The sequence below is a fragment of the Peromyscus californicus genome, unplaced genomic scaffold (assembly GCF_007827085.1).
Source record: "Peromyscus californicus insignis strain IS unplaced genomic scaffold, ASM782708v3 Scaffold_10__1_contigs__length_136768540, whole genome shotgun sequence".
NCBI classification, from domain to species: domain Eukaryota; kingdom Metazoa; phylum Chordata; class Mammalia; order Rodentia; family Cricetidae; genus Peromyscus; species Peromyscus californicus.
The window spans coordinates 88,331,094-88,344,485 of NW_026294391.1; the positions used below are offsets into that span (position 1 = coordinate 88,331,094).

A 13,392-nucleotide genomic window follows, 5' to 3' on the forward strand; every position below is an offset into this window, starting at 1 on the left:
CATTGGTATTTTCTTCAGCCACCATCTAATCCCTGAATCATTTTTCAGCTACACAGTGAGAAATGCTGTCGTATTGATGCATTTCTTCCCCAAACTTGTACAGCAGGATTTGACTAGCAAGATGTTTGTAGTACCAGAAATTGTGATCTTATCAGTAAGAGATTCAAAACTACTTTTAATGATGCAGAGGGTAAACAGGAAAAAAAAATTTCTGTTTCCAATCAAGAGTTTTCAAATGACAAAGGTAACTTCTTTCAAAAAAAGTAATGGTTACCCAGTGTTCTATGTTTACTGCTATTCTATAAAGCCTGACTATGCTACTAACCTAGATTTCTAAGGTATTATGAGAAATTTTAAAACATTAAGTCATTTTATCTCAAAGTAAGCCATGTGGTCTGTTTTTTTTCTCCACTTATCACAATATAGAAAATAATGTGCATTTAATTTTGAACTATTAATTCAATCCAAATGAATTCTTTTGCGACTATACATCCTCTTGAATGCACACACACACAAAAGATTTGCTTCATTCAACTCTCCTGACATCTCATTTTGTTGTGAATGAGTTGGACTTACTGACGTACTAAGTTAATATCCAAGGACTTTGTCTTTTCCCCTAGAGAGCTTTTCAAAATCCTTTTGTCAAGCTGAGATATGGAGAGCACTGGGTCAAGGAAAGCAGGCCATAAGCCAAGATCGTTGGAGCCAATATAAGCAGCAAGGAGCCAGAGGCTAGAAAGGAATTAGGGTTCAAGGCAAAGTACAGCTCATAGGCAGGAAGCCCACTCTGAAATAAACAGTTAGAGATTAGAGAATAGAGAGGAACTGAGAGTCCAGAAACAGCAGGCAGGCAAAACAAAACACCATGGTCATGGGGGCTTGGAGCTTAAGCTAAGACCTATCCTAAGCACAGAAATTTGCATCTCTATTCTGTTCAACTAGTCAGTAAGTACTTTTTCTAGAGGGGTGGAACTAGGAGTAAAGTAGTTCATCCCACCTCTAAAAGTCTAAAATATATTGTTCTAGAAAAATTGCTTACAATTTAGAAAAGTTAGACTTAGAAGAAAGTTTAGAAAATTTCTTTTTTGTTTCAGTTTTTAATTATTTAATTTACATTTTTTCTCTTTTTCTTTTTTCCTTTATTTATTTAAAATTTTTTTCATTTTATATACCAACCACAGTTCCCCCTCCCATCCTTCCTCCCATTCCCCCGACATGTCACCTCTCCTCGAATTTCCTAATTGACCCTATCAGCTTTTAGAAGAAAACAAATGAAGCTCATTGAGAGTAGAGTTACAAAACAAAACAAAAACAAAATCAGCAACATGATAGGAAGACTGAAGCCACGAATTCAGTGTTCTGACACCACTGCCCATTCCATGATATGCATCTACCTGGCCTCTGCCTAGAGCCTTTGGAAGGCAGATATGACTAAGAGCACTAGGATATTTACTGAGTCCACAGGTCTTTACCCTGTGGGGGATGAAATAGAAAAAAATCTAAGCAAAGTTCTGGGCATGGTAAGTAGTTAAAATGGAGGTTCTGGTCATTCACCCTAAAACAAATATAGCAAGAGAAACTTTATTGAGATTGAGGCTACTTGGCAATTCATCAAGACAATTTCTGTTAACTGTAAACACTTCATCCTCTGCTAGGCATAACACCATGTATCATACTGAACCAATTGTGGATCAAAGTCAACCCATCACTTATAACTGTGAAAACTATTCTTTTTCATCTTACTTTGAAGCCTATGCTGTGCTTCCCTATAGTATAGGCAAGTAACAAGGGTGTTCTTTGCCATCCTCAAAGATGATTTATTGAACACACACACACACACACACACACACACACACACAGAGAGAGAGAGAGAGAGAGAGAGAGAGAGAGAGAGAGAGAGAGAGAGAGAGAGAGAGCAAGCTTAAAGGGTCCCTCTTTGAGAAAGAAAAATGTTTAGAAAAATGTAGCTAGAGTTTTCCTGCCTGGCCCACAGTCAGGACAAATCTCTGACACCCGCCAGTCCCACAGCCATTCAGACCCGACCAAGTAAACACAGAGACTTATATTGGTTACAAACTGTATGGCCGTGGCAGGCTTCTTGCTAACTGTTCTTATAGCTTAAATTAATCCATTTCCATTAATCTATACCTTGCCACATGGCTCGTGGCTTACCGGTACTTTACATCTTCCTTGTCCTGATGGCGGCTGGCAGTGTCTCTCCCACCCAGCTTCCTGTTCTCTCAATTCTCCTCTCTGTTAGTCCCGCCTATACTTCCTTCCTGGCCACTGCCAATCAGTGATTTATTCATTGACCAATCAGCAACACATTTGACATACAGACCATCCCACAGCAGAAAAAGGGCTACATCAGATTACTGTAGATGGTGGAAGCTCCTTCATTTTCTAGATGCATACTAACTGAAAAACAACTTTATATATAGTTCATTAAACAGCTCTACATATTAGAATAAATGACTTAGAAATGCTGGATTCTTTCTTCTTGTTCAAACTTTGACCTCAGTAAAGTCAGTTAATTTCTTTCTGGCCTTGTTTCTAAACCTTAATGACCCATTCGGTTGGCCTGAGACTGAAGTCTCAGAGCAAGTGAAGACACAAGTGTTTTCCCCAGTGTGTTTACAGTTCCAAGGAGGTATTAACCTGTTGGATGACTGATAGGAAAGGCTAATGTCAGGAATGAAAAGTCAGAATGAAGGAAAGGAATAAGATACAGTGGTGTGTGTGCATGTTTGTGTGTGTACATGTACATACTCATTTATACATACATGTATATACACACAGAGGAGAGGAAAGAAAACAACTTTAATATCAAAATAAGACAATATGTGTTGCCCTCCATTTCAGCAAAGAAAACCTCACAGATCCTTATTACATCTTTGGATCTTTTTTTCTTAAACTTTTAATGTGTTATTTGTTTGACTTTTGGCTGTGTGGGGACTAGAATCCAGGCCCTTGCACATACTAGACTGTAACTGAGCTAGGCCAACAGTCAGTATTGCCTTCTTGATACAGTGGAAAGATGCCATGGACTATCAAACACATCGATTGAGACATTCCCCATTTACAAATTACAAGTCCACCCTTAATCTTCCCTGTAGAAAAACAGACTTAATTATGCAAAGAAAGTGACATTTTTAGTAGAAAAAAAATTCTTAAATATATCTTACAGCCAAAGGTAAGTATGCCTCTGTGCTCTGTGTGTCCTGACACTAACTGATCATACTACAATGTATATAGTTCAGGATACTTTCACCAGTTCATATAGAGATGTGTGCCCTAATAGTGGATTTCCTTCTTGGGAAATGAATAAACCTCTTGAAATGGACAAGCTTAAGTACATAAAGCACAGCAGGAAATTGAACAGCTTTTATGTTGACATCATGACTATCCTCTCCCCTTTTCATCTTATCTCGTAAAAGCCAAATCTAAGTGTGATTCCAGAGAAGAAAGAATGATCTCTGCTTATGGTAGCAGTAAGAAGAAAACTTCATTTAACAACTTCCTGAGAATGAAGTAAATAAAATTAACATCATTCTAGCTGATGTTACTCAATTTACAGATTTCTATGGTAGAAATTCAGACACCAACTCAGTTTAACTCAGACTTAATTGATATGTTAAAGACAAACATCCTGTAGCCACTGAAAAGTTCTATTTTAAAAACAACTTTGAAAGCAAGTAAGGCGAGTATGAGGTTTGGGAAAGAAAAGTTAACTCAAAGCCAGAGAAAGGGAATAGCTCCAGCAGACGTCATAAACAGATGTGGGCCTGAGGAGTCTCAGAGTTCTGCACATGATACTGAAAAAGTGTGGATCTAGATATCCTGGATTGCCTAAAAATCCATAAGCTACATACAATACTAGAAAAGTCCATTCATTGTTTCAGGAAACTCACACTCACTCTAGAGCCATAACTACAAACTGACAGATACATTAAAGATAGATTAGATCTGGAAAGCCTACAGTTAGCATGCGTATGCAATTAGGACTCATACATCACATATGTGAACAATCCTGAAAGCAAAGAAAACCAGAAAAACCTCTTTCCAAGCCATTGATACAGGAAGAGGCAAGCTTACAGCAAGAGGAATGCTGTAATGGGATTACATTATAGTTCTGAGCACCCATGGTACTCACTAAAATAATCCCAAGTATGGATGAATACACAGTTGTAAAATTAGAAACTTTACAAAAATGTTAGCTACCATGAAAGTGCTTCCAGTAACACAAACAAGAAAAGACCCATTCCATGAAGTAGGGATAATGGAGTAATTAGAAAGATGTTAAAAGAGTTTGAACAGTTTTTAAAGATAAAAAAACAAAGAATGTAGAAAAACTGTGACCAAAAAAGGTCACTGATGGTTACTCGTAATCTATATACAAATTGTAATTCAGAGATGAGGACAGCTATATTTAATAGCAAGTTGTTGCCCTTGAGACCTTCTTAGAAATCCTGGTAGAGGAAGATATTAAGATGTGTGGAAAATGAAATGCCTTTTCTATTTTCACCCTTGCTTGTGGTTCTCTCATATCTGCTAAGTCAATCTCAGGATCTTTTAAAGCTCTTCAAGGAGGAATTATATGAATTTGAAATGCAAAATAGAATCTGTTATCAAAGTCATCAAAGCATGTTAGTCACACAACTGAAAAACATGTGAAGTTCTGAAATTAATTTATTGTCTTGCTTTCAACTTTCTCATTAATGGCAAAGAAAATATAGACCAATACTCATATTTGGACTTCACTAATTTTTCATTGCAAGCACAGATTTTATAAATAGTCATTCTACAAATAAATGAAAGTGTGCTGTGAGAATCTATTGAGTACACAATACTCACAACAAAAAATTACATTTATTCTTATCATTATGTGTAAATTGTGTTTTTCCATCTTTTATTATCAGTAAAATATATAATAAATTTATGTGATACATGCATACTTATTTCTAAGACACTAGTTGTTAAACATTTATCAGTAAACTACTGATGAATTTATTTCTTATTCAGAACAGTTTGTGACAATAAGATGCGGATTCCATCACTCAGCAGCTGCTATACTCTTCTTCCCACCTACTTACAAATACCCACTCACCCCAGACACCCACAGGCACACAGGGCCACACAAACCCTACTGCCACTACACTCATCACAGACTTCATTGTATTTGAATTTTCCTACATCATAATCACATTGTAAAAAGTCCAGGCTTCATAGGCTCAGGAACAGTAGAACAATTGCCATGCTCAGTCTCCAGAAGAGGGGCGATGGGAAGGCGGGGGAAGGAGAGGGAAGAGGAGGAGATGGGTGATGGGAAGGGGAAAGGAGAGGAGATGAGAAGAGAATCTTTGATTTAGGCTCTCATGGGATATAAATATCTGTACTGCACTTTACAGACATTCCTCCTGAGCCCATCCTTATCTTGAGTACATCTGTTTCAAGACAAAATCTGGTAAAGTAATAACTGTCAAAATAATTAAGCTGGTTGTGATTGCTACATTTGCAAGGTCTCAAAGCAATCTTCCAAGTGTTGATTCTCAGAGAGCTCTTTGAGAAAGAAAATTGTAATAATGCTAAGGCAAAGGAGAACCGATCCAATCCATGGACTCCACTTGTATAAAATAAAATAAAATAAAATAAAATAAAACTTCACCTACCTTATTACTTAGCACTGAGGTACCAAATGACAAAGTTCTTTTTATTTTTATAATCTTATGGCTGCTTAGATGTAAATGTGAATTGTCTAGCTCCACTAATAAGACACACAGTTACAGAATGACTTTCAAACTGTCTGGAAACAAAACAATACAGTAGCTAACAGATGGCACTTCTAGATAGGATTTGACACGTCAGGCAGGTATCAGAGATACGTAGAGAGATTCTGTTTTAGATTAATTGCCCAGTCAATGCAGAGATCCTTCCATGCCTCTTGGAAGAGGAGATCCCTACTCTTTAGCACATACTGAAAATAACTATTTGATAAAAGATCCCTTGGGAACTCCGCTTCCAATGTGGCAGATGATGGTTGAACAGTTTTACTGTTTGGGGCCATCAACATAAGGCTTCAGAATATTTACTCAGCACTGTATAAAATAAACTTCTGAAATATCTGTCTCTTCTGTTTATTTAACGAGGGTCTTTCTGGTGGGAAGAGAAAAATGACTTACAAGACAAAGGACTTCACTGGCCAGTACTTTCTGTGCAGTGTCAAGGGGAAGGGCAAACACTGTTATTTGATGTACCACCTCAAGAAGCCCCCTTTTTTACACACTACAATAATTGTTTTTCTCCATTAAAATCATACCAGTCATGGGCACCCACACACTGAGAATCACTTAAAGATACATACATACATTCATACATACATACATACATACATACATACATATATATAATATATATATATAAAAAATATATACACATATATATTTTAACATAGCCCAAAAGAACACTAGCCAATATTTATACCTATAATTATATATGCTGGTAGTTTTAGTGATTAGAATCTCCAATAATAAAGTTTGTCATGATCTATTGATTTTTCTGTCATCTGGTTTATTGTTCCTTAAATACCTTCAATGTCATGAGAATGAAAGGCAAAGGCATAGGTAAAAACATGTTCAGGTTTAGAAAGCAGGGTCTTTTCAGGTGAATCATACATATTCTACACGCAAGAAAATTTTACAAGAAAATGTTGAAAATAAATTATCCCACGGATGTTCATAAATGAAATAACACAAGATTGACATGGTCAGAATAAAAATATGTCTGTCTCAAGACCATATCAGACTTCTCCTCAAATTTAATTTTTCCATGGACAATCAAGTCTCTGAAAGCAAAAAACACTGAGCTAAATTCTGATGATGTTTATGAGTTCATGATATAACTTTCCTATGCATTGTCTCCTTTGAGCTATCCAAAATTATTACCATCTTCCAACCTCATTGCATATATACTAAATGACTTAATATAAAGTTAGATCAGGAGCATCAGCTCAGGGGCAATGGTCATGACAGATCTAAATATAAAATCCAAATTTCTATAATTTTAGTTCAATGTACTTTCTATAAAGCATAACTGTCTCACTTTTACCCAACTTCAGATGAAGCATGTGTGCAAAGACATGGTCTCTAATTTGTGTCAATTATATTGTCCCAATTCTTGACCTTTACAGATTTGACAACTACAGAAGAAGCCAAAGATCCAGGACCTGAAATTTGAGAAGGAATATGTTAATATTATAATAAAATAAAAACTTGTCAATATACATTTATGTGGATAAGCCCAACCTATTGCCAAATATCCGTGTGTGTATGGGTTCCTCGCACTTCACTTCGTCTTCACATAGACTCTAACTCCTATGTAGTTGTTCCTTTCTGAAAACAATCATCAAAGAAAGCCATTTTCTAGTTGTGGTGATAAAAGATATTTGGATTCAGAAAGTAATAGTTATTAGAACATGAAAGCTATGGATAAATTTAATACAGAATGAGGACTTTGTCTATAGCCAGAATGAATATGGAAGCTCCACAAAGAAAATATTTTAAGTGGTTTTATCTAGTGTTCTAAACAATGGGAAAATATGTTTTGTCTAGAAAACTTTATGCTATGTATTCTGACTAGTTTTGTGTGTCAACTTGTCAGTAGAGGTAATTCCTCCATGAGACCCAGCTGTAAGGCATTTTTTCATTAGTGATTGATGTGACAAGGCTCAACGAATTGAGTGGTGCCATCCCTGGGCTGGTGGTCCTGGGTTCTAATAGAAGACAGGCTGAGCAAGCCATGAGGAGTAGGCCAATAAGTAGCATCTCTCCATGGCCTCTGCATTAACTCCTGCCCTGTTTGGATCCCTGTCCTGACTTCCTTCAGTAATGAACAGCAATGTTGAAGTGTAAGTCAAATAAACCCTTTCCTCCTCAACTTGCTTTTTTTTTGGTCATGGTGTTTCATTGCAGCAATAAAAACCCTAACTAAGACACTATGATATAGTTATAAGTTGAGGAATTCTTGTATCAAATGCCAGCATTGTATTTTCTGTATGTTTCTTCCCATAATTATTTACTTAGCAAGAAAAAAGCATACAATTAATTCTAGCAAAATTATAAATATCTGTAAATATGATGAGAAATTCATAATTAAAATATACATAACAGAGTACTAAAATCTTATCTAGAATTATATAAGCACTATAAGTGTTCTAAATAACACAGAATATATGGCAAGACTTAGTTTTGTAAATATATTTTATAGACATATTTATAAATCAACATTTTAATTTTGGTTTATAAGTTAGGATCCTCCAGAAAGGCAGAATCAATGTGATGACAGATAATTTATTAAGAAGATTAATACATGTGATTATGGAAATTGAGACAGACCACAGCAAGCTTTTGCAAGCTAAACAACCAAGACAATAGCAAGCCTTAAATTTTAGAACCAGGAAAGCTTCTGGTATACCTCTCAGTGGAGAAGTTGAAGACACAAGAGGTCTTGAGTCTGTTGGTGGCTACGGTTGAGTCCAAGAGCGAGAGAACTAATATCCAGAAGCAGGGGAAGAAGAGGGTCTAGAGTCTAGGAGAGAAAGGGTGAATTTTCTAGTAGTGACTGTTTTCCATGAGTGACTGTTGTGTCACCATGATCAAAGTAATGGGCAAAATAACTTTTAAGGAGGAGGGATTTTTTTAGGCTTGTGTGTTCATAAAGTTCAGTTCCTGGTAGCTTGGCCTCCTGCAAAACTTGGGCAGAAAACACAGTGACAGAGGGCTACAATGAAAGAAACACTTCTCTGTTTCATGACATATAGGAAATAAATAGCAAGGGATGTGTAACACGAATTGCTAAACAGCCTTATTAAAAAAAAAACACCAGTACTGGATATTGGGGTGAAAGCTGAAAGATCAGAGAAACAGAGCAAGTCACAGCCAACTTCACCTCGCCAACTCCTCAGCTGATCCTGTTTCCATGAATCTTCAGACCAAAAGCCTCTGAGTCCTCACCCAAGAGTTTCTCATTTGAACTGCTGCTGCCACTAGATTACCTGTATTGTAATTGGGGACCAGCTTCTAAGGTGGCTGTAACCAAATCTTTCCACTCTTGACGGATAATTCTATTACAAGTTTAACATCTGCTTCAGGAAAGATGAGTGGATGCCATATGAGACTACTGCTGCTTTGAATCTCCTCAAATCTAACATTTGCACAGGAGTCCAATCATCTCGTACACAGCCTTGAGTTGAGCATTTGGCAGTTCCTGTAAAGGTTACTGGATAGATTAAAGTTGGCTGTTTGAAAGCCTTAGGCTGTTTCTCTGTAACCTTATAATGCAATGCTGAGATTGGTTCACCTTTCAATTCCTCTGTCTGGATCTGAATATCTCTATTATCTGTTTCAACAAGTTTTTCTAAAACTTTTATCTTGGCACTCACATTGACCAACTTTTTAAATGACAAAACAAAAATGATCAAACAAATAATATGCATAATTGGCATTACATCTATCCCATCAACATTAATTGTCCTCTCATTTAGTTGTTCCATTTCAGACCACCTAATGTGTTATCAAACAGAGACCAAACATCCACCATTGTAAAAATGTTTCCCATTTTTTAATGTGGGGAAAAAATTCTCTTTACCTAATTTCTCCCTTTAAGAGATCTTAATTGATGCAACAACTCTGTCGACTACATAGAATAGTAGAAGCCCAAGTGGGTTTCAAGGCAGCTATCTAGTGTGGTAGCAGCCTGAGATGTGGATCCAGGAAGAGCCCACAATCCACCAGAAGAAGTGAAAGATCCAGCCGTCTAGATCCAGCTGGTTAGGGACTCTAGCCTAGCCCACATGGGGTGGAGACTCTGGCTGTGTGCAGGCAAGTGGCTTTTTCATGAATTCGTGCCACAAACATTGGGTTGCCAGATGTAACATAATTCTTAAAAGGTCTTATTAATAGAAAACCTGGAACCAGATAATGGTATAAAAGCTGAAAGATCAGAGGCAGAACCAGCCACTAAATTAGACATAGAGGCCAGGCAGTGGTGGCACACATCTTTAATCCTATCACTCGGGAGGCAAAGATCCATCTGGATCTCTGTGAGTTCAAGGCAACACTGGGATACATGAGAGAAACAGAACCAGGCAATGGTGACATATGCCTTTAATTCCAGGAAGTAATGTGGCAGGACACAGAAAGGTATATAAGGCATGAGGAAACAGGAACTCTCTCTCTTTAGGCTGAGCATTTCGTAGAGGTAAGAACTTGTGGCTGACTTGCTCTGCTTCTCTGATCTTTCAGATCAGATCTAAAAAAGTCTCATGTATGTGACCAGAAATAATGACAACCAGCTATCAAGGTATCCCTTAATCCTTTCACATCAACACCAAAATTTAATCACCATTCTGTATCATTTTTCCTAAAATAGATTATAATAGGAAGAAACAAATTAAAGTCTATATGGTTGTAATAGTGGATATTCTATTATTGATATGCCTTCTCACTTATAAAGAATTATCTTATGTTCTTAAATAATTTTAATTTTAAAGGCAAGTCCTTGTAAATAATATTTAGAACTCTCAAAAAAGAAAAATGATTAGGGATCATTTCCATTTGATTCTTTCATGTCAGTTCTTGGGAGAAGTACAGTATAATTACAATGCTATAAAGTAATAATTTATTTACTTTTCAATTTTTATATTAGCTTGAATTGTATAATTTCCCCAAAGCCCTCATAATAACTTTTTTTAATCACATACAAGAATTGTTGGAAAATAGGGCACCTCTGAGTTTTCCTTTGTATGTTAACTGTCCATCCTTGTCTCTCAATAAGAACAGGAAGAGATTTGCTCATTTATTTTTTTCTCTTTCTCAGGTAAACCTCTGAACATCCCTTGCAAAGCATTCTTTGGATTCAGTGGAGAATCTGGACCAATGATCTATTGGATGAAAGGCGAGAAGTTTATTGAAGAACTGGCAGGTCACATTAGAGAAGGTGAAATAAGGTATAGGAGGCCAGTTGTTTCTTTTTCTTTGCTGTCTTTGCAATTCATCAGTAAATCATGCCAGGAGGGATTCACTGCAACCTCAAGTCATTCTAGTCTCTAAGACCTGATATGTTGGAGAGATCAAGAGTGATACCTTCCATTAAATATGTACATTTGCAAAAAATGCTTATTTTCAAGTGTCTAATAGTCTTTTCTGAGGTTTTTGGGGGATGCCATCAAAATATAATGTTGCCCTCAAAGCTTTCAAAGCATATCTCATCATGTTTCCAAATCTTAGGCCACTGTTTCTACACTGGTAAGAGCAGAGCTTTAAACTTTGCAGGTTACATCTAAGTTTGCTGGACAAGTCTCGGTTTACTCTTTGGGAATCAAACAACCTTCATATGTCATAAATGTAAAGCTGTAGTAGCGGTAGCAATCTGATACTCTGCCAAAATAATTGTTGATTTGTGTTAGTATTTATTTGTCCCAGCATCCACTGCTTTTCTGAAGGAGACTGTTTTTCACTGTCCTCTTATTGTTATATCATGTGTAGCTGTCAGTTCAACTTATTTGGCCTTGTGTTTTCATTCTAATTATTTCTTTTAGTTTTTGAGATTATAATATAATTACACCATTCCCCCTTCCCTTTCCTTCCTCAAAACTCTCCTTGCTCTCTTACAAATTCATGCCCTCTCTTTTTCTATAGTTGCTATTGTATACATCTATGTATACAACCTACTCAATCTGTGTAATGTTACTTTCTGTATGTTTTTAGGGCTAGTTGGTGTTGGATAACTAGTTGGTGTGCTCTTCCCTGGGGTAGGCTATCTCTCCCTCTGTCAGCATCCCTTAGTTGCCTGTAGTTCTTTGTGTAGGGCTGGACCCTCTTGGGCTTTCCTCTACTCTCTTTAGCATATCTGTTGTTGTCCTTGTTCATCTCATGTTTGGACAGTCATGATGGTAAAACTTATGGGTATGTGTAGCTTCTGACATCCCTGGGAAATACAATCTCACACAAAAAAACAACCTGTTCCTCTGTCTGTTATCAATCTTTCTATCTCTTCTGCAGTGTTCCCTGAACCTTAGGTGTGGGGGTTGTTTTGTAGATGTATCTGTTGGGACTGGGCTCCACAACTCGGCATTATGATTGGTTGTGGTTTTCTGTAATGATATTTGTCTGTTGCAAAGAGAACTTTCTTTGATGCAGGGTGAGGACTGCACTGATCTTCGGGTATAAAGACAAATGTTCAGACTAGAGTTAGGGATTGATGTATCAACTTTTTTTCTGTCCTTACAGCCAGCTCCCAAATAATGACATGGAGACTTATTAATTATGAAAGCTCAGCCTATAGCTTAGGCTTGTTCCTAACTAGATCTTATAACTTAAATTAACCCACTTACATTAATCTATGTTCTATCACATGGAATTACCTCTCTTTCATCTTGTACCTCCTGTTTCCTCTGCATGTCTCTTAGCATGCCTAGTTTCCTCTTCCTCATCCTTTCTCTCCTTGGAAATCCAGTCTATACCTCATGTCTAGCTATTGGAATTCAGCTTTTTATTATACCAATTACAGCAAATACATCTTCACACAGTGTGCAAATATCCTACAACATTTCCCCCTTTTGTCTAAATAAAAAAGGAAAGGTTTTAACTCTAACATAGTAAATCTATATACAATAAGAACAATTATTAGGTAAAGATTATATTCACAATGCTCAGTCCATTTGTATTTGGTAAATTCAGAAAATATACTGTATTATCTGTACTATCTTAGTGAGTCCAAAGTTTTATACCTAAACCACTTTCTATCATAACTTGTATTGCCATCTTAAAAAAATATCTTTTTAGACCTTAAAACATTTTTTTAGATAAACAATGTAAACTTTTATGTTTTTCAACATTATGAATTTTATATCTCTTATGTAAGTTTCTTTTCTGAATTCTGCAATGTTGTGGCATCCATCTTTAGCCTACAGGCCTAGAATATCTGACAGGCTTTTTCATGAAGCAGGAATTTTGAAGAACTGTCCTACCTTGTTTTGTCAAAGTTTGGCAGTCATTTTCTTGTGTCCTGCTTGTCCCGTTTGGACAGCATACTGTCAACAGTCAAGGGAAGAACAGTTTCTTTCCCAAATGGCTAGCTTTGCCACATTGAAAGCAAACTCCATATGGAGGTTCTTCTATGACCACCATCTTCTTTGAAGTAGATTGGTGCTGCCAGGAGCAGATGTGTCTCACCATCATGAAAAGCCTTATGTTATTAAAATACTTTAAATGCCATATTCTGTAGTTCTTTGAAGTGTTTGAAGACCAACTATCTACTGAAAATATATCTTTGTTTGACCTTGAAAACATATCTAATTTGACTATAAGTTTGATTGTTACAGATGAATAATTACTA

The 13,392-nt window shown here is 36.5% G+C and overlaps 1 protein-coding gene across 1 annotated transcript in view; it reads left to right on the plus strand.

Annotated features, from left to right (window-relative positions):
- Il1rapl2 (interleukin 1 receptor accessory protein like 2) overlaps positions 1-13,392 on the plus strand; it is a 1,222,115-nt gene that overhangs the window by 1,150,781 nt on the left and 57,942 nt on the right. Inside the window, exon 7 of the mRNA XM_052736534.1 lies at positions 10,873-11,002. Within this exon, the coding sequence (XP_052592494.1) occupies positions 10,873-11,002 (130 nt within the window). The remainder of the gene's footprint in view (positions 1-10,872; positions 11,003-13,392) is intronic.